At 43.9% G+C, this 20,449-nt stretch overlaps 1 protein-coding gene across 1 annotated transcript in view; it reads left to right on the top strand.

Moving 5' to 3' along the window:
- The window catches only part of TRRAP (transformation/transcription domain associated protein), a 342,568-nt gene that overhangs the window by 90,064 nt on the left and 232,055 nt on the right, over positions 1–20,449 (top strand). The window contains exons 29-30 of the mRNA XM_030212524.1: positions 3,012–3,182; positions 5,491–5,559. Coding sequence (XP_030068384.1) covers positions 3,012–3,182; positions 5,491–5,559 — 240 coding nt within the window. The remainder of the gene's footprint in view (positions 1–3,011; positions 3,183–5,490; positions 5,560–20,449) is intronic.

Genomic DNA, 20,449 nt, shown 5'->3' with positions numbered 1-20,449 from the left:
GGCCGGCCACCTTCCGACACAAATCGGGAGATGGCCGGTCATCTCCTAAACCCGGCCAAATCGGTATAATCGAAAGCTGATTTTGGCCGGCTGCAACTGCTCTCCGTCGCAGGGCCGGCCAAATTTAAAGGGGGCGTTTCGGCAGGGTACGGAAGGTGGGATGGGGGCATGGTTATGACATGGCTGGCTTCGGCCAACAATGGAAAAAAGAAGGCCGGCTCTGACGAGCACTTGGCCGGCTTCACTTGGTCCATTTATTTTTAGGACCAAGCCTCCAAAAAGTGCCCCAACTCATCAGATGACCAACGGAGGGAATCGGGAATGACCTCCCCTTACTCCCCCAGTGGTCACCAACCCCCTCCCACCCCCCCCCCCCCCAAAAAAAATTAAAATTCATTTTTTTGCCAGCCTCTATGCCAGCCTCAAATATCATACCCAGCTCCATGACAGCACTAAGCAGGTCCCTGGAGCAGTTTTTAGTGGGTGCAGTGCACTTCAGGCAGGTGGACCCAGGCCCATCCCCCCCTACCCGTTACACTGGTGGTGGTAAATGGGAGCCCTCCAACCCCCCCCCCTCCAAAACCCACTGTACCCACATGTAGGTGCCCCTCTTCATCCCTAAGGGCTATGGTAGTGGTGTACAGTTGTGGGGAGTGGGTTTTGGGGGGGATTTGGGGGGGTTCAGCACACAAGGTAAGGGAGGTATGCACCTGGGAGCAATTTTTGAAGTCCACTGTAGTGCCCCCTAGGGTGCCTGGTTGGTGTCCTGGCATGTGAGAGGGACCAGTGCACTACAAATGCTGGCTCCGTCCACGACCAAATGCCTTGGATTTGGCCGGGTTTGAGATGGCCACCACTAGTTTCCATTATCGCTGAAATCCAATGCCGGCCATCTCTAAAGCCGGCCCAAATGTTGAGATTTGGCCGGCTCCGACCGTATTATCGAAACAAAAGATGGCCGGCCATCTTGTTTTGATAATACGGTCGGGTTGCCGCTTTATGGGGCTGGCCATATAGATGGCCGACCCCATTCGATTATGCCCCTCGTGACCATCTGTGCACAGCATTTGTAAATTATTGATAAGTACGCTATTAGCTATTCTACCCTGAGGCAGAGAAGTTTTAGAGGGAGCACAACTCCAACAGAATGTGAGAAGGTTACCACCAGGTCTGAGGCAGCGTAGAAGGGTTGTCTCTCCCTCTGCATGGAGCAGAATAGCTAATGTCCAACACCTTGATGCCCCCCAAAACATCCCTGATGGTCTAGCGGCCCCCCTCCCTCTGATCTGACCCAACCCCTCCCCCAAGGTATTAAAAAAAATGTCCTGTTGTCTAGTGGCGTTCCCCCCTCCCAACTCCCCCTTTCTCCCACTTAAAAAGCAATTTTCCTGTTGTCTAGCGGCACCCCCCCCCCATACGCCCCAAATCTCTGTGCCTCTGAAAGAGACAAGATCGATTCCTACTTGCGTCGGCCTTGACGCCATCATCTTTGAAAATGGTGGCGCTTGACCCTGCGTGGCACATCCTGGGAGAAACCAGGTAGTCAGTTTGCCATATAAGGGAATTTTTTCCTTATTTGGTACTCCACCCACAGTTGTGTAATAAAACTTTTCTGTATTGCATTATAAATTATTGCTCATGTGTTTGCGCAGCATCGCCCCACGAATGTAATTTGAGGCTTTCTCTGCCCCTCCCCCTTTATTGTTGTAATAAAGCTCCTTTTTCAGCTAGTTTGTTCTTTGATTTCTTCCAAGAGTCACCTGTATGCACAGAACTCCCTTTGAAATTTGTCCGCTTGCCCCAATAGCTTGAGGGTTTATTTACTTGACTAGAATAGCAAAGTGTTTTTTTTTTTTTTTTTTTTTAGGGCTTTGTAGGCAGTCTGAAATGCTCTTGTTTGACGTTTAAGGTTACATTTATAATCTTGAGAGTTGCATTCAGATCTGTTGAGCAGTAAAGATTCCAACAGAAGTTGTTACTGCAATCTGGGAAACTATTAATCCGCAAATGAACCTTTTCCGGAGACGGGAAGGTGGTAGCGCTAGAGGACATGAATTGAGGTTGAAGGGGGGGGGGGGGGGGGCAGACTCAGGAGTAATGTCAGGAAGTATTTTTTCACAGAAAGGGTGGTAGATATGTGGAGGTGGTGGAGATGGTAATGGAATTCAAAGATGCGTGGGATAAACACAAAGGAATCCTGTTTAGAAGGAATGGATCTACGGAATCTTAGCAGAGATTGGGTGGCAACCGCTGGTATTTGGAGAGTAAAACCGGTGCAGGGCAGTCTTCTACGGTCTGTGCCCTGATCATGACTGAATAGATATGGATGGGCTGGAGTGTAAATTTTAAGGGGCTTTGATGTTAGCTTCAGAACTTAGTACAAGAACAGTACTGGGCAGAATTCTACGGTCTGTGCCCTGAGAAAGGCAAGGACAAATCAAACTCGGGTATACATATAAAGTATTACATACCATGTAAAATGAGTTTATCTTGTTGGGCAGACTGGATGGACCGTTCAGGTCTTTATCTGCCATCATCCTATATAATAAAACTCACCCTCAACGTTCTGAGGACACTGACGTCAGTGTCACTTCCTTCGGGTTCGAAGGGTGAAGCCACCGAAATCACTGTCTCTGGGCCCCGCCCTCGCGTCAAACATGATGACGTCGAGGGTGGAGCAATGGCGTCATTGGCTTCATGACTCAGGAGATGAAGGTGGCGTGCGTTGACGAGGTGCGGAGCAATGGCGGTCAGTGGCTTCACAACGCTGAAGGGGTGGATGGGGGGGGGGGGGGTTTCGGGAGGAAAACCTTGCTAGCGCCCGTTTCATTTGCTCCAGAAACGGGCATGTTTTACTAGTTTTCTATGTTATTATGGATGAGAGAACCTAGGCCACACACACACAATAAGCAATGTAACTCTCTTCTGTGTAGTCTTGTTTGTTGATTATTCGATAAATCAATTTAAAAAGAATTTTAAGTTAATGAAAAAAAAACTGCTTTGCCTTTCAGTTTTTGGAAGGAGCTACGATAGAAGTCGATCAGATTCACACACACATGAGACCATTGCTAATGATGCTGGGTGACTACAGAAGCCTGACCCTCAACGTTGTCAATCGTCTGACATCCGTCACAAGGCTCTTCCCCAATTCATTTAATGACAAGTTCTGTGATCAGATGATGGTAAGAGTCAATGCACAGCTGGTTTGTAACAAGGGATGGCAGATAAAAGTGATTCTTTTTCTTACTCTCAGCTCAGCTGCAGAATGCAGTTTTATGAAAATAAGATATCTTCTTAAAATCTTTGTTCAACCACTTTAGCATTAAATGTGTACCTGAAAACAGAATAGTATCAGTGTCTAAAATATCAAAATTATTGTAGGAAGCAATTATAAAATGATTTTCATGGTTGAAAAATATTTTAACTCCAGATTCCTCAAGACTCAAAATGGGGAAAGAGTGGCTTTTGTGAAACCATTTGATGGTCTCAGTTCCTAGTGGATAGATAACTACATTATTAAAACCATAATCATGGTTTGGCAGTAACAACCTCCAAGGATGTTAATATACAGAGTGGCAGTTACATCCCTAAGGACAGAATGGGTGGGGAGAGTAATCTATCCAGAGTGGCAAGAGCAATCCTGGCCACCTTTCAGGGCAGACTGGATGGACCATGCAGGTCTTTATCTGCTGTCATCTACTTCAGTGGACCTCAGATTGCTCTAGCAGTTTAAAATGAAGATGTGGGGAGCCTTGCAGAGAAGGGCGACAAAGATGATACAGGGGATGGGACGACTTCCTTTCAGGATAGGCTGAAGAGGCTAGGGCTCTTCAGCTTGGAGAAAAGGCGCCTAAGGGGAGATATGATAGAGGTCTATAAGATAATGAGTGGAATGGAACGGGTCAATGTGGAGCGTCTGTTTACGCTTTCCAAAAATACTAGAACAAGGGAGCATGCAATGAAGCTGCAGTGTGGTAAATTTAAAACGAATCGGAGGAAATATTTCTTCACTCAACGCGTAGTTAAACTCTGGAATTCGCTGCCGGAAAAGGTGGTTAAGGCGGTTAACTTAGCGGACTTCAAAAAAGGGTTGGACGGCTTCCTGGAGGAAAAAGCCATAGAAAGTTATTGAATGGACGAGGGAATAATACAGTATTTCTAGGATGGGCGGGACAAATTGCTTGTTCTTTTGGCCGCTGTCAGTGACAGGATGCTGGGCTCGATGGACGCTTGGTCTGTCTCAGCATGGCAATGCTTATGTATGTATGTCTGGGCAGTGTATGTTGGAGATTGGAGAAACTGTGGTCCACTGAAGACTGCATCAAGTAAGTCAAATGACTCGTAACCATTTTTAATTATGCTACTTATGGATATTATGGGGTAAATTCTATACATCTTGCCAAAAATCCCCGCTTAAGTGGAATTCTATAAGCAGTGCCTACAAGCAGTTTGGCATGGTTTACAGAATAACGTGTAAGCGGAGAGGTTGCGCTTTTATGCGCTACCATTTGCAGCAATGAAAACGTGGTGCAAATGCGCATGCCTAAAATTTAGGTCGGGGAGCATCCATATTCTATAATTACATATGTAACTCAGAACCATGGCCCCGATCTGCCCTGAAACGGCCATGACCCTTCCGTTTCCATGCCCCCTAAATTTACACACGTAAATCCCAGTTAAATCTAATTAGTGCCCATAATTGTTATTCCATCATTGATCTCGCTATACCTAATGTTTTATTCCACTATGTTACTCATATTTTTGTGTTATTATTAATTCTATTTCTACTCAGCCATGGCAAGAGCCAGGGCGGAATATTGTAAGCCACATTGAGCCTGCAAATAGGTGGGAAAATGTGGGATATAAATAAATAAAATAAAATAATTGCTTGGCAGTAATTGACTTGTTTTACTAAATTGTGCCTGCAAATCAGGGGGGAGGGGCTAAATTTGCACACACAATTTTTGGCAACTTCTATAGAATCGGGATACATTTTTGATAGTCAAGCAATGAATTTTGAGGCTAAAGCACGCGGGGGAAAGAAAATTGGACTGATGATGAGATTGAAGAAGCAATAATGCTGAAATGAATTTCTGCTTCACATATGATGGTCCTTAAAATATTTTTCCAAATACGGAGGTGAGAGGCGCTGTCAGGTCAGTGCGGGGGGCCCGGCACGGAGGGAGGAGGGTAGCTGGAAAGCTCGCCCATTTTAACGGGCTTAACGGCTAGTATATATCATGATCCGTTCAATATATATCATATTCCATGTATGTTATTATGTATGTATCTACCTTAACGCAAGATCATTTGTAATTTTGCTACCCGGAAATGGCAACCGCCATTACGGCAAATGTAAGCCACATTGAGCCTGCAAATTGGTGGGAAAATGTGGGATACAAATGCTACAAATAAAATAAAAAATAAATTGCATGTTACAGACCTGACTGCCAGTGTTTAAATTCTAATAAATGCTGACTACCCCCACAGCAACACCTACGTAAATGGATGGAAGTGGTGGTTATTACACACAAAGGAGGCCAAAGGAGCGATGGAAATGTAAGTCAGTAATTTCATTATTTTGAAAGGTTTTGTTTTCAATTTTTTAGAATTTACTTTGCTCTACTGAGTGTAATTTGTAGGATCTCCATTTTTAGTTTCAACATTTTTTTATTGCTGATGCAGCATTGTTAACTTGGCAACAAACTCCACTAACAAACTGGTTCTTAGTACATATCAAACAAAGGCAAGGTGGTATTCCATCATCATAATTTTTACATTTTCTCTCCCTCCCCAAGTTACGCTATTAAATCTCCCCTCCCAAATTATACACATAACAATTTGGTTGGAATAACTTGGGAAACCCTCAAAACATCTGACAGATGACAACCATACTATGTCAACTTAAACTCCTCCCCCCACCTACCCCATTTTACTCTCCACGAGACAACAAATGAGAAGAAGTGAGTTATACATCAATTCAATTCTCCCAGTGCGTGGCTGAGTATACCGTGCCCCCACCCTCCCCAGTCCCCCCCCCCCTACTTGTATGCCAGCCTTACAGGTGTGGTACAACATGAAATAGAGACACACCCACCCTACTAAGAGAGAAGGCGAATAACCAGCCCTTCTACACGCTGCTCCCCATAATTAACGATCTTCATTTTTAAATGCCCAAGAAAAGCTAGTGCTAAATCATGCTGGTTTTATGTCCATAAGCTCAACTTAGTAGGGAAATAGCTTGGCTGAAGTGCACCATTGTGGGTGTGCGGGCTGAAACGGAGTTCTGCACTCTTTCAAGCAGCAAAAAATGGCTTTGCCTTGGTACAGGCAAGATTGCTTCCTAGGTAATGCGTTCCAAATCTTTGCTTTGGCCTCGGAAGGGTGTGTATGCTCTTTGAAGCAGTGCCCTGATGGTCCCCAGCACAATGTTGTGGACGTGCTGTGGGAGCATTTCACCTAGGGCAATGCTGAAGACTACATTCAAATAATTTTTTTAAAGACATACTATTGGCTGCTAAAACGAGTGGATGACTCCGCAGTTTAGGACTGTTCCATTGACAGGGGGAGTATTTGAGCTCAGCTGGTAAAGTTAAACGCAGTAGGTTTTTTTGTAGTTTCACTATATTTGATAGAATTATTATTTTCTGGTATTTTCTTGTATAAATAATGTAGATATCAAGGCAAGAAAGGTTTTTACATACCCTGAGCCCTCATACAGGACAGAGGCATACCAGAAAACAATTTTTAGTTCTCATACCTTCTGTACAAAAATTTAGACTGTGAGCCACTAGGGACAGAGAAAGTACGTGCATATACCCCCAGATTCTGTATAGCGTGACTTAAGTTGCACATGCAAATCCAGTCGTATTGGATTTGCGCACGCAACTTAATTAGTTAACAAGCCAATCAGTGCTGATAATAGCCACTTATTAAGCAATTGTTAAAGTGACATTAATTAGAATTTATACGCAGAACTGTCTAAGCGTATTCTGTAACGTGACGTGCGTAAATTCTAAGTCACGTAGTTGAAAATGGGGCGTGGCCATGTGTGTGTCATGGACATTTCTAAAATGTATGCATGTTATAGAATACACCTGATCTGCAGCTAATTTAGGTGTTGGCGTTTATACCAAGTTTTACTTGGTGTAACTGCCCACAACTAAATTCAGTCGTGTGGACGGGCCCTCGGCATATTCTATTAAACCGTGCAGAAATTTAGGCATACTTTATAGAATACGCCTAGGCGTATTTTGTTTTAGCGCGGATTTTTTAAAAGCGTGGTATATAGTCCATAATGTGTACAGCGCTGCATACGTCCAGTAGTGCAATAGAAATTATTATTAGTAGTAAACCCATTATAGAACCACCTAAATTTCAGGAAATTACTGAAGACCACCCTGTTTAAGAAGGCTTACCTTCATGACTCAACTTAATTTACCTCTTCCTGTTACAGCAAATTCCATGGACCCTTACCTTTATTATTCACTGTTATTATCTTTGTTGTTCTTTACGATACCTATACGTTCACTATTTTTTATTACATTATTATGTTATTTTACTGAACTATATTACATTGTTATGTTATTTAATTGAACTGTAGTTTGCCCTATGGTCTTGTAAGCCACATTGAGCCTACAATTGGTGGGAAAATGTGGGGTATAAATGTGTAAAATAAATAAATAGATGAAGATCAAAAGCTGTTTTCCTGTATGCGTCGTAAGCTGATTCTGTATGGGGGCCTGATATATGTATGAACTTTTCACGTACTGATGGTACAAACTTAAGAGCTGATAGTCAGGCCACTGACAGCTACGAGCAGAATGAAGCCTATTCAGTGCTGGGCCGTGCCATTGAATATCAGCACCAGCTGCTGTCCTGAAAATGATGTGGATGTCATCTGATATTCAATACTACCATCTGCTTAGCTAACCAGGTAAAGAAAGGACCGTACAAAAGGCATTCCTGTCTGCCTCCTCAGTTATGTGGGCATCGGCTCTGAATATGGCCAGTGCCTGCAAAACTGGTGGTTCCTCCCCTCCCAACTCCCCCCATGGAACGCTCCAGCACTAACTGCAAAGTGTGTGTGTGTGGGGGGGGGGGGGGGGGATTCTATATATATGGCTCTTGAAAAATACGCACGGAAAACATTTTCGCCTAAGTGTATTCTAAAAGCGGCGCCTATACTTTGGTATGGTATATAAAATATGCTTACTTGATATCCCGGCGCCTAAAACTACGTTCATCCAGTTACACCAACGGAAACGCGTAGATTTAGGCGTATGGGGCCGTATTCTATAACTACAAGTGTAAATTTTGGAATGCCTACGAAATGCCCATTTCCCTGCCCATAACCACACCCCTTTTTGGCTATGCACGTTAGAAGTTAGGCGCACTGCGTTACAGAATACGCTTAGCGAGTTGTGCGCGTAATTCTAATTATTGCCAATAAGTGCTCATTATTGCTTGTTACGTGCTGTTATCAACACTGATTGGCTTGTTAAGCCAATGAAGTTACACGTGTTGTTATTCAGCGCAGATCTCTAGTTGCATTATATAGAATCTGGGGGAAACTGCCATGGCAGTCAGAGGGGATATTGAGCAGCATTGTGTGGTTAAGTAACACTGAACATTTGGGGATGGCCCACTCATTGGGGTTTAAGCGGGTAGGAGCTTCTTCTGTCTGTTTAAACCCTGTCAAATATCAACACCTTATTGTGACTTACTTCCGTAAGAATCACATAAAAAGAATGACAGCTGTATTTGATAGCACCCTATAGTGCAAATATGGCATTACGTAGTAGGTCGACTTCAGATAAGCAAGTTTCCCGCTTTTGTTCTTTGATCATTGCCAAGGGTAAGTCAGATATTTGCCCATGGGAGACACTCCTTTACAGATGGATGTTTTACTAGTCATATGGCCAGTACAGAGAGAGAGAGAGTAAATTCCAAGGCCAGATCATGATAGTGAAAACTTAGACCGGTGATTTCCAAATTTTTTACTATGGCGGAACCCCAAAATATTTTTTCAGACACTGAAGAACTCCTGCCCCGCCCCAGAGTCCCATCCAGTTTGTCTCTCCCCGTCCCGTCCACTCCTGGGTCCAATCTCTCTTCCCTCCCTCCCTCCTTTCCACCATTCTACCCTTGATTCAGCATCTCTCCTTCTCTCTCAGCCTCCCTTCCTTGCTACATTCTCGATGCAGCATCTTCTCCCTCCCCCCTGACTACCTCATGTTGCTTTGGAGGGGCCTATCTTTGCTTTAGTTTAGCCAAAGAGGTGTTTCCTCATTATGCCTGAGCAGCAAGGCTGACACTCCCACGCATGCCTAGTCATGCCGCTGAACTGAACCTGCATACCGCTAACTTACTCACTTCAAACCCCTGAAAAGATTCCGCAGAGCCTAGTTTGGGAATCACTGACTTTAGACTGAAAAGTTATGAGTTCGATATATTTTATGGCTAGTTTGTAATTAATGAACTCCTAGAGATTTAGACAATTTTTTCCTGCTAAATTGCTGTGTGTAGTGTGGGAATAGCGATAGAAGTCAGCAGTATATTAAATGTTATAAACTACAAAAGCCCACTGGTGCATAATTGATTACAGTCAACCGTAAAAAAAAAAAAAAACGGAATAATTTTGTTCCTCAAGTTGAACATTGATTTTAGAAAGGAGTCCTTGGATTACATGTTGTATTTTCCACAGCTGATTTTAATTAATCAACGAGAAAGCATTTTAATCTGAATGTTAAGATCTTACAGAGCTGTCAGTTATATTTATAGCTATGTTTTGCTTGCAATTTGCTTCTGTACTGGTTCTCCGCCAGAGGAAGAGACATATCATGATGCAAATGGTTTTAAAGTCAATGAGGTTTTGCTTTGTCTAGGAGTGAGGAAAATGTCTTGTAGCCCCTTAAGCCATTTAGTTACAGAATTACTGTAGCTTTGTGTTGAGTGTATTTTTCCATTCATGAGAGGTAGAGGGGCTTCAGAAACACTATACACCATAGATAGATGTCTCTGTTTGACTAGCTGCACATTTTTGAATTTGTGTGTCTGAGAATGCATATTTGGTAATCATGGAATAACACGGTAAACTGTAAATTGGAAACCGTGTTTATTCTATTAACAGACAAGAGAGTGTAGACATATAGGTGTCATAATCCTGATGACGACTTGTGGCAATATACCCCCATAACCCAGGGAAGCCTTTGAAAAGACTGTCCTGAGCATACACAGGACTCAACCCTCCCCCCTTACTTAATGAATGGCAATTTGCTGTTTCACTGCTACTCCCAAGTCAAACCACATTCAGAGCCAAACCCCCCCCCCCCAAAAAAAAACAACAACAAAAAAAAGGGACTTGGAACTGCAACAAGAAGAGCAGCAGAGATCTCTATAAGAATGCCTTAACACCAAAACCCCTCCAGGACCAAGTGAGTTCCTAGCCTCATGGCTTCCAGATTTCTGTGCACAAGACTGGCACCCGCAGGAATGAAATCCTCAGCAGGAACTTCACTGCAACCAAGTGTACCAGATGCAAAAACCATACCAGCTTTAGCTGTTCATCAATACCGACACCACCCCAACCAATTTTTTTCCCAGTGTCAACTGCAGCTGAAACTATGGCTTGTTCCCTGTGCCAGAAGCAAAGCTCTGAAAAAAAGGCAGGGATTAGACGCTTCTCCTTAACTTCTAACACTGTGCCTGCTTCTCTTGCTTCAAAGGCTGCCCAGACCCTGGCACACCATGGGACTATTAAGGCCTCAAAGAGGGAAAGTCTGACCCCCTTAAGGAGACAGGACAACTTTGAGAGAGAGTAGCACAAAAGCAGTCCGCTTAAAGAGGTAGTGCGCTATAACAAAGGAAAGCACAAACCAGTGAAGAGGCCAGCCCCTACAGCAGAGCTGGAGCAGAGCGTTATCAGCATCTGCACACAAGAAGCAGAATTACTCACTATTAGTGTTGACAGTCCTGTGAGCCACATTATGCAAGTCCTACAGCCGGAGATGTCCCTTCCAACTCCAGATACTCCACTTCAAACAGTCATGCTCCAAGTCCTTCAGAAGTTCTTTCTGGAGAGTACAACTCTTCTCTAGAAGTCCTTGCACAAAACTACCAACCCCTCACCCTGTCCTGAGTATCAGAACCCTGACTCTCCAAACATTTCAGCAGGGATGCCATGTGATGGCCCCTCTTAATGACCACTTATAGAGTCCACTTCTGAAGAGAGGTTCCATACACAATCAAGGTGAAATTAGAGTTTACCTGCTAATTTTCTTTCCCCTAGACCCTCCAGACTGGTCAGGACACTTATGCATGCCTACCAGCATAGGGAGATTGAGATCACCTGACTTTGAACACTTAATATCTATCCTATTCAGAACCCCAACCAGTCAGTATATCGATAACAAAGCAAAGGAAGAAAAGAAGAAAACTCAGAGAATCCTGTATTGAGGCCCGCTCGAAAAAGAACTGTGCTTTCGCAGACAAGACCAAAAAGCAGCAGACTGACTTGCACCAGTCGAGAATTCATTAAAGAAAAAAATTAAAAATAGAGAACATGTCTGGTATCTCTTGGACTGAATTTGTACTTGTATGAACTAAGAAACAACCACAGCAAACTTGAGCACTACACAATAAACAGGGGCTCTTGACCAGTCTGGAGGGTCTAGGGGAAAGAAAATTGAACTCTACCCCGAAAACAAGCCATATCCGTGAGCTGCACTTTAAAAGAAGACAAAGCCAGATCCCTATCCAAACCATCCTGAAGAAATTCCAAAATCTCTGTGAGCTAAGAACACAAAGGCCAATAAGACTGATCCTGGCACTAGTTCTTAAAAATCGGCCACACTCTGACGTAGGCTAAGGATATCAGCCGCTTCCAAGACTGCAACATCACCTTGGGGGAATAGCCCTTCTTCCGCAGCTGAGCCCTCTCAAGAGCCAGGTCATAAGTGAGAGCGGAGATCACAATTGGCCTGATGCAACAAGTCCGTTGGCCCCTGCAATGCCTAGATCCCCTGCACTGCCAACTAGATCAAATCTCCATACCAAGGATGGCGAGGCCAATCCGGAGCGACCAGAATCACCGACCCCTAGTGTCGTTCTTTCCTCTAAACCACCCAACCCACCAAGGGCCAAGACAGAAACACATAAAAGAGCAACCGAGCTGGCCACAGCAGGATTAATGCATCGATCCCTTCAGCTCGAGGATCTCGCTGACAGCTGAAGAAGCGAGGCACCTGAGCATTGTCGGCCGTTGCCATGAGGTTGACCTGAGGGAGACCCCGTGTCAAGATGATGCAATTGAACATGGATTGGTGAAGAGAAATCTGGCTGCACATTGTCCTTGTTGGCCAAGTGCATTGTAGAAAGGTCCTGAAGATGTGACTTCGCCCAATGTATCAGCAACACCGTCTGCTCCGCTATTGCTCAACTCTTCATGCCCCCCTGCCGATTCACATAGGCCACGGTTGTCGTGTTGTTGGAGAGCACTCGCACGGCTTTGCCAAGGAGGAGCGGCCAGAAGAACTCTGGAGCCGACCAGATGACCTTAGTCTCCAAACAATTGATCAACCAGCAAGACTCCTCTATCGACTAGTGGCCCTGGGCTACCTGCCCGAGGCAGTGAGCTCCCCCCCCCCCCCCCCCCCAGACTGGTGACAGTGGTGATGCAACCACTCTGATGATTCTAGAGGCATGCCCTTCTCCGGATGAGCAGTGCAAAGCCACCACTGTAGATTGTGCAGGGGAGCCCCCAGAAGAAGAAGCCACACCTCCAAATCCTGCCACTGCGGAGACCAGTGTGAGAGAAGAGCTCGCTGCAGTGACCTCATGTGAGCCACCTCATGTGAGCCCTGGCTCGTGTCCCCACCTCCAGTGTGGCTGCCATCAAGCTGAGAACCTGAAGATAGGACTGAGCCGAGGGTAAGCTCTTCAACATGAGCGCCCGAATCTGTCACTGCAGTCTGCTGATCTGAGCGGGTGGCAGTAACACATGCCCTACCAGTGTGTCTAAACGAACCCCCCAAATATTCTAGGGACTGAGATGGCTGCAAATTGCTCTCTCCTGAGTTCACCACCCATCCCAGCGACTCCAGAAAACTCACCACCTTGACCGGTGGCTCTCTTGCTTTCCAAATGGGACTTTGCTCGAATCAACCAATCGTCCAGATATGGATGGACCAAGAGACACCTGCTTTCGCAAGGCTGCCACCACCACCGTCATCATCTTGGAAAACGTCCGAGGTGCTGTCACGAGTCCAAACGGCAGTTCACAAAACTGAAAATGCTTCCCTAAGACAGCAAAACGAAGAAACCACTGATGTCGCTCAAATAGGAATGTGCAGATAAGCTTCCGTTAGATCCAGATAAGTAAGGAACTCCCACCACTGAATTGCGACAATGACCAAACACAAAGTCTCTATGCAGAAGGAGGGAATCTTGAGAGCTCTGTTGACCCATTTGAGGCCCAAAATGGGCTGATAGGAATCTTCCTTCTTGGGAACTACAAAGTAATTGGAATAACAGCCTGTCCTCCGCTCCATCTGCAGCACGGGCGCTACCACCCCTAGGAGTACCAGATGAGACAATGTGTCTCAAATTGCCCTTGCCTTGCAATGAGAATGACACGGCGATTCTAGAAACAAATCTGGAAGAGGACGCTCAAACTCTAGTCCCTAGCCATTGCGGATCACCTCGAGGACCCACTGGAGGGCAGGGGATGGGGAGGGACCCGACCACCCAGGTGTAGCACCCCGTGGGGGAAAACGGGGCCCCACCAGACTCGCACTCCCAAAAGCACGATAAGGCACCAGCGGTACAGGGTTACTTTTTTATTTTATTTTTATTTATTTTATTATTAAACTTCCAAAGGATAGAAAAACAAAGCACCCCACGGGGCCCACCAGGCTGTACTTGCTGTACGTCTACACTCTGTTGGAGGCATACTGGTTGGGGTTCTACACAGGATAGATATTCAGGGCCCCTTTTACCAAGTTGCGGCAAAAGGGGACCTGCACTGGATTCGGTGTGTTTTTGATGTGCACCGAGGCCCCCTTTTACCGCAGTAGGTCTTCCTTTTCTGTAGGAAATGGCCGTACGGTAATTTCGGGGGGGGGGGGGGGGGAGCCCTTTGAGGTGGCGGTAAGGGCTCCTGCGTTAACCCAGCGGTAACTGATACCACTTGGTACACAAACATTTTTGTAGCGCAAGATATAACAGCGCGCTGGGGGTGGGAAGTACTGCCGGGCAGCTGTGGTAGCCCGGCGGTACTTCCTTTTTTGTGATTGGTAAGCCCGCGTTGGGCTTACCTCCACTTTGTAAAAGGGGCCCTCAGTGTTCAAAGTCAGGTGTTCTCAGTCTTCCTCGGCTGGAAGGCATGCATAACTCAAGCGTCTTGACCGGTCTGGAGGGTTGCTGAGGAATGTACCTTTTCAAAATGAAGATGATCCACTATTTCTTTTCTGCGCACCAGGCTCAGTTGAGGCAGCTGCCATCTCCGAGAAACCACCTTTCTTGGATCTCTCAGAACCTCCCCTATGAACCAATCACAGGCACTCAGCAAGATACCCACTCCTCTACTGTAAGTTTCTACTGAAGATTTCTAAGGCATTGTCCCTACAGACTATTACAATTGCACTGAATAAACAAGAGTTCAAGGCAATTTCAGTGTCTCAGTGCATCTAAAGAAGTATTTGCTCTGCCAGTTCATCAACTCAGTCAGGTAGAGACCACTCACAACCCAAACAACTTCCAGACATCTGGATCTAAAGTACAAAGTTCACCTCATATCAGGCTATGTACTTGGCATGCTAGATTGATGGCCTTACTTCCAGAGGGATAGCAGCAAAGAGGCAAGTGGTCCTTATAGACTAACCAACTTGTTGAGTATTAAGCTTTTGAGGATGAGAGGCCACTTAGCTAGATGCCATTGATTTAGAGGCAGATTCACAAAGCTTGGAAGTGCTTTAAGGCTGACAAATGGATATTACTAGTGACTAGGTCCCATGGACAAAAATACCTAGATAAATGTTTGCGTTCCATGTTAAAATACATAAGCGTCACCACTCCTGGACAGACCAGAGGTCCCGAAAGCATCTTGTTTTCACAGTGGCCAATCCAGGTCACACGTATCTAGTGATCCCTAAAGAGTAAAATAGATAAACTGTGGATTTTTTGAAGTCCACCTTAATAATGGTTTATAGATTTTTATTTTAGGAACTTGTCCAAACCATTTCTAAACCCAGTGTTAACTGCAGCGTCATGAACCAGCCTCTTATTGAGGCACAAGCAGTAACAAACAAATGCATATGATCAAGTGGACTCTTGCCCTGAAAAGTTCATGCATCAATAAACCAATTTGTTCATAAGACGCCTGCCAGCTTTTTTTGTTATTTTTAGAGCTTTTATAACCCAGATCTGTATTGTTAGTGCCTCTAATACCTGTTTATAAGTTTATATAAAAAAAACAATCAACAAGCTCACACTTCCGTTGAGATTCCACTTAAAACTGGTTAGAGATACAAGTCTTGTACAAAACTGTACTAGGGGGATATCCATAGTCAGTTATTGCCTTTCTAGCTACCTCATTCTCTGTCGAACAAGCCCAGCAGAAGGACAGGATTGCAGGAAAAAAAAAACAAGTTTAATGGTGCAGCAGGGTGCATCAGCCTCTTCAGCAATTTCTTCAGACTCTAATTTCACCTTATGTGTTTCTTTGTTCTGTGTTTGAGGGGTGGAGGCAGAAATGGCTACGGAGGAATCAATTGGGTATTTTCGTGTTGACACTCCAAATGCACATGGTTGTTCATTGTATTAGTTTTAGGAACTGTCTAAAAATTAATATTAAATATATGCGATGTGTGTGCGTGCCCCCATTTCATCCACCCTTGATTTTTATGTTGGTTGTAACTATGTAGGACAATATATACATGATAATACGAAGAGATAATGTACAATTAGAAAAAAAAAAAAGATGATTTTCCTCTCCATCCTCAGGAGAGCATGTCAGAGTGCGGGAGATGTTCCTTCCCTCCATTCTGTCAATTTGAGGTGAGAACACATACCTATTAAGTCAGTTTACGACTGCAGTTCTGAAGCAATAGTCATAATTTTCACACTTTTTTCTCTCTTTTTTTTTTTTTTTTGTTCCCCCCCTCCCCCCATGTTGCAAATTTTGTTTTTGTTCAGCCTGCTGCGGAAGGGGTAGAGGTGAGAATATTAGAGGAGGTCTCAGGAAGCTGTTTGTTTATGGTGTTGTGTTTTTTGTTTTTTGTTTTTTTTTGGTTCTGTTTTTCAGTGTGATTTTTGTTTAGCCTTTTCTGGTGTGGTGTAACAGGTAGAGTGCTTTGTGCCTTCCCGTGCGGTGCCGTGAACTGTCATTCAGTGTTCGTCTGTGGCAGAAGTTGTGTTAGTGCTGTGAAGCATGTTTTTGGGGCTGGACGGACTTGGAGGAGGACGCGAATAGTTTTCAGTGTCCAGATTGGCTCAAAAACAGGTTGAAACACTTTTTTTCCTTTTGCAAGGAGAAGCTACATTCCATATAGATTTGGTTCTCATATTAAACCACATGTAACAAAAGAACCAGCCCACTTTTTTGTGGGGGGGGGGGGGGGGGGGAGAGGAAGGGTTGGGATTGCGGTACAGACCACATTTATTTAAATTATCACTATAATAAAAAGAGATCAACACATCCATTGTTCTTCCCAAGGTGTACTAATTGGTAAATTTAACTATCCCTTCATTTTCTGTACCAGAGCTAGAGATGAAAATATAGGGGCAGGCTGTTCATTTGGATGAATCAAAATTAGCATGAGTCTGAATGTTCAGCCTTCTAGGATCGACTGGATCAATTACTCTATCAATTCTGCATATTACTTGTATATATCTATAAAATAACTATTCTGTTAAGAGTTATTTCTGATTCCTCTTCATATTTTGTTCTGGATCATTGGAGTTTCCTCCTTGTTATCTAGTGTGGTTTGGGGGGGGGGGGGGGGGGGGGAGAACGGAAGGAAGGGAACATCCACATGCTTATGTTATGAAAGTTTGTTTTCCCTTTGCTACTGCTGTCCCTTCAGGATAGACTTCTGGAGGATTACCTGTTGGAGCTGAAAGGGTAGCATTTCTACTTTGCTTGGTTTGGTAGCCGTCTTCAGACCAATGGTTTTTAACTGTTTATTTTCAGGTACATTCAAGAGAACAAGAAGAAACACATTCCACAGAAAACATAAAATAGAAAAGAGTGGAGATGGCCAAGGATGCAAAGCTGCAGGAGCCTTACAGCACAGATAAAGCTTTATTGAAAAAAAAAAAATGACCCAACACAGTCATGTTTTGGCAAATGCCTGCATCAGGGGTCCTGTGTGGTTGGTGCACTTTGTAAAGCTTAGTGGAACCCAGCCCGTTCCTCAACATTGAAACGGGCCCTAGAAAGGCTCTCTTGTATGCGATTTTTTTTGTCTCTCCCACCCCTCCCCTCCCCTCCATGTCCAGCGATTCTCCTCTTCCCTGCCCTCCCATCCATGCCCATTGATTCTGCTCTGCCCTCCCTTCGATGTGCCGCGATTCTCTCTTCCTTTGTACCTCATCGTTTTCTGGCTGGCCTGGCTGGCTTCCCTTCTGTTGGTAACATCTCATGACGTCAGCCAGCCTCCAGCGTTCCCTTCCCTCTCACTGTTCCGCCCTCTGACGTCATTACATTTTGACGTGAGGGCGGGGCAGTGAGGGGGAATGGAACGCTGGAGGCTGGCTGACGTCATGAGATGTTACGAACCCAGGCAGCCAGACAGCGATGGAATGTTGGAGGTGCAAATTATTATATAGGATATGTGAGCCCTTCGTAGCAAAAGCAGGCCATCTCCATATTTTTTTTTTTTTGTATTATTTCTGCGATGCACTGCCTTTATAGCCTAACGACTTAGAAGCAAAGTCAGGCCATGTCCATACCCATATACATATTGATTAAATCCAATTCAGGCATTGCTTGTTCTTTTTACTGAAATGTTTACCTCACAGCTTAGATGGCCAATATCTTCCATTTTAATCTGGAGTTGACCCTCGTTTGTTCTCAGGGGGAAGGGGAGTCATGATTCTTTGATTTGAATTACCAAAATCTCATGTGGGGGTCTGTCTGGATCCAACTTAAATCAGTAACAAATGTCTCTTTGCTCCAAGACGACATTTTATATGTAAGCTTTTCTTTTTTGACTTTATTAGTTTATAATTAGGCATATTTTCAAAGCACTTAGCCTTCCAAAGTTCCATAGAAACCTATGGAACTTTGGAAGGCTAAGTGCTTTGAAAATATGCCTCAATGTCTATCAGGATTTTTGAACGCTAGGCATTTTCACACTGTACATTAAATGAGAGACAGTCTAAGCACCCGAATTCTATAAGAAACGGACTCTCCCATGTGTAGTCTGTCTCTCATTCAATTAATTAATTTATTGGGATTTATTAACCACCGTTATGAAGAGATTCACCAAAGGCAGTGTACAGCGGGTACAGTTTAACATAAAACTTTGTTAACAGCATAACAATAGTAAAATAACCAAGAATAAATATAAATACAATAAATGAGGTAAACTTGAAAACAGTAAACTGAAACCTAATAATAGAACTACCGTGAAACAGTATCAAAAAATATACACATTTAACAGCATTGGAATTCAAATACCAGAGATATAATACAGTGTTAGCATAATACTAATGATACACCTAATATGCATTAGAGCATTCAACTAACATAGATATGATGCTAAATAGTTTCTACAGTACGGCTTACCATATAGCTGAGGGATCAAGAGTAGATATATGATGGGAACAAGATGCATGGTACAGTGTCAGTTGGGATAATTTGATGGTTAGCTAAACTCAAGGCAAGTTCGTTGTATAGTTAAGCAAGAGATAAGGAACTGATCTAAGTTACAGTGTGTGTAGCAATCTAGTCCAGGTGCAGAATGGGTGTATAGCCAGTCACCCTACTTATTAAAGGCTTGGGAGAAGAACCAGGCTTTCACCTGCTTGCTGAAGTAGAGTTAGTCTTGAGTTATGCATAGCTCTTCTGGGAGTAAATTCCAGAGCGTGGGGGGCTACGCCTGAGAAGGCTCGCTGGCAGGTATCATATTCAATTTCTTTTGATGAGGGTAGAGGTAGATATGGCCCTTGAGAGAACCTTAGAGGTCTTAAAGGTGTATAAAAGGTTAACTTATTCTTTAGGTACTCTGGCCCATTTTGTCTGAGGGCCTTGAAAATCAAATATAGAGTTTTAAATTTAGCCCTACAAGGTACTGGTAGCCAGTGTTGCTTTTGCAGGAAGGACATGATGTGGTCACACCACTTGCAGTCTTCTATCAGTCGTGCTGCAGCATTCTGAATTAGTTGGAGCTGCTACAAACTCTTTCGGTTTGGCCGTTGTACAGGGCATTAACACACATTGGGGGACATTCTATATATGGCGCCTAAAAAAAAATCAGCGCTGAGTCGATGCCAACTGAGCGTATTCTGTAATCAGCGCCGATTACAGAACATGCTTAGTTGATATTTCAGCGCCTAAGACTAAGCGCATCTGTTTACGTCAACAAAAATGTGGCGTTAATATTCTATAACTCTACATGTAAATTTTGCAACGCCCACGAAACACCCATTTTCCTGCCCATATGCACGCTTCTTTTTGCATGCACGCATTAGAAGTTTGGTGCACTCTTTAGTGAGTTGTGCATCTAAATTCTAATCAGTGCCAATTAAGTGCTCATTACACAGCACAACAAAAAATTTTTTTTCGTGTGCTACTGGGCAAAACCCATTTGTCCTATACTAAATTCAGTGTGCATATTCCAAATCTGAAGTCAGAATTGTTGTAACACGTCAGGAAATTTTGTTATGCATAAGTTTGCCCAAATGAATTAAGCACTTGGAAAGCATTGAATAATTTTTTTACAGAACGAGTTTTACTCCAACAATTACCTGATCTACATCAAAGTTTTCGTAGTAAACAGTATATGAAAATGTAATGGAATAACAATATTTCAAAAAAGTCTCGTATTCCAGTTTAAAAGTCTTACTTCAGCAAGGCCCAGTAATGTTAAAGGTGCTTCAGGCATCTGCTCTTGCGTTTGTGACCGGTCATATTTTCCCGTCACAAACCCAGCAGTAGTCCCCCATCAAGTTGGGATTCCAGTGGCCTTGATATCTGTTCTCCATTGTAGAAATGTCTTTATCGAACCTCTCTCCATGTTCGTCACTTACGTGTCCCAAATTGGGTGGGAAAAGTCAAGATGGGAATGTAATAAAAATGCATTTTCAATGACATTCGGCAGCCAAGTTGTTCATATGCTTTAAGCATGTTGTCTACTAGTTCAGCATAGTTTTCAGCTCGTCTGTTCACAAGGAAGTTCTGCACTACTAGCACAAATGCATCCCAAGCATTAATATTATAAGTGAA

Source organism: Microcaecilia unicolor, chromosome 8 (genome assembly GCF_901765095.1).
Source record: "Microcaecilia unicolor chromosome 8, aMicUni1.1, whole genome shotgun sequence".
Classification (NCBI taxonomy): domain Eukaryota; kingdom Metazoa; phylum Chordata; class Amphibia; order Gymnophiona; family Siphonopidae; genus Microcaecilia; species Microcaecilia unicolor.
Note: the sequence above shows the minus strand (reverse complement) of the source record. Positions and strands in the feature narration are given on the sequence as shown.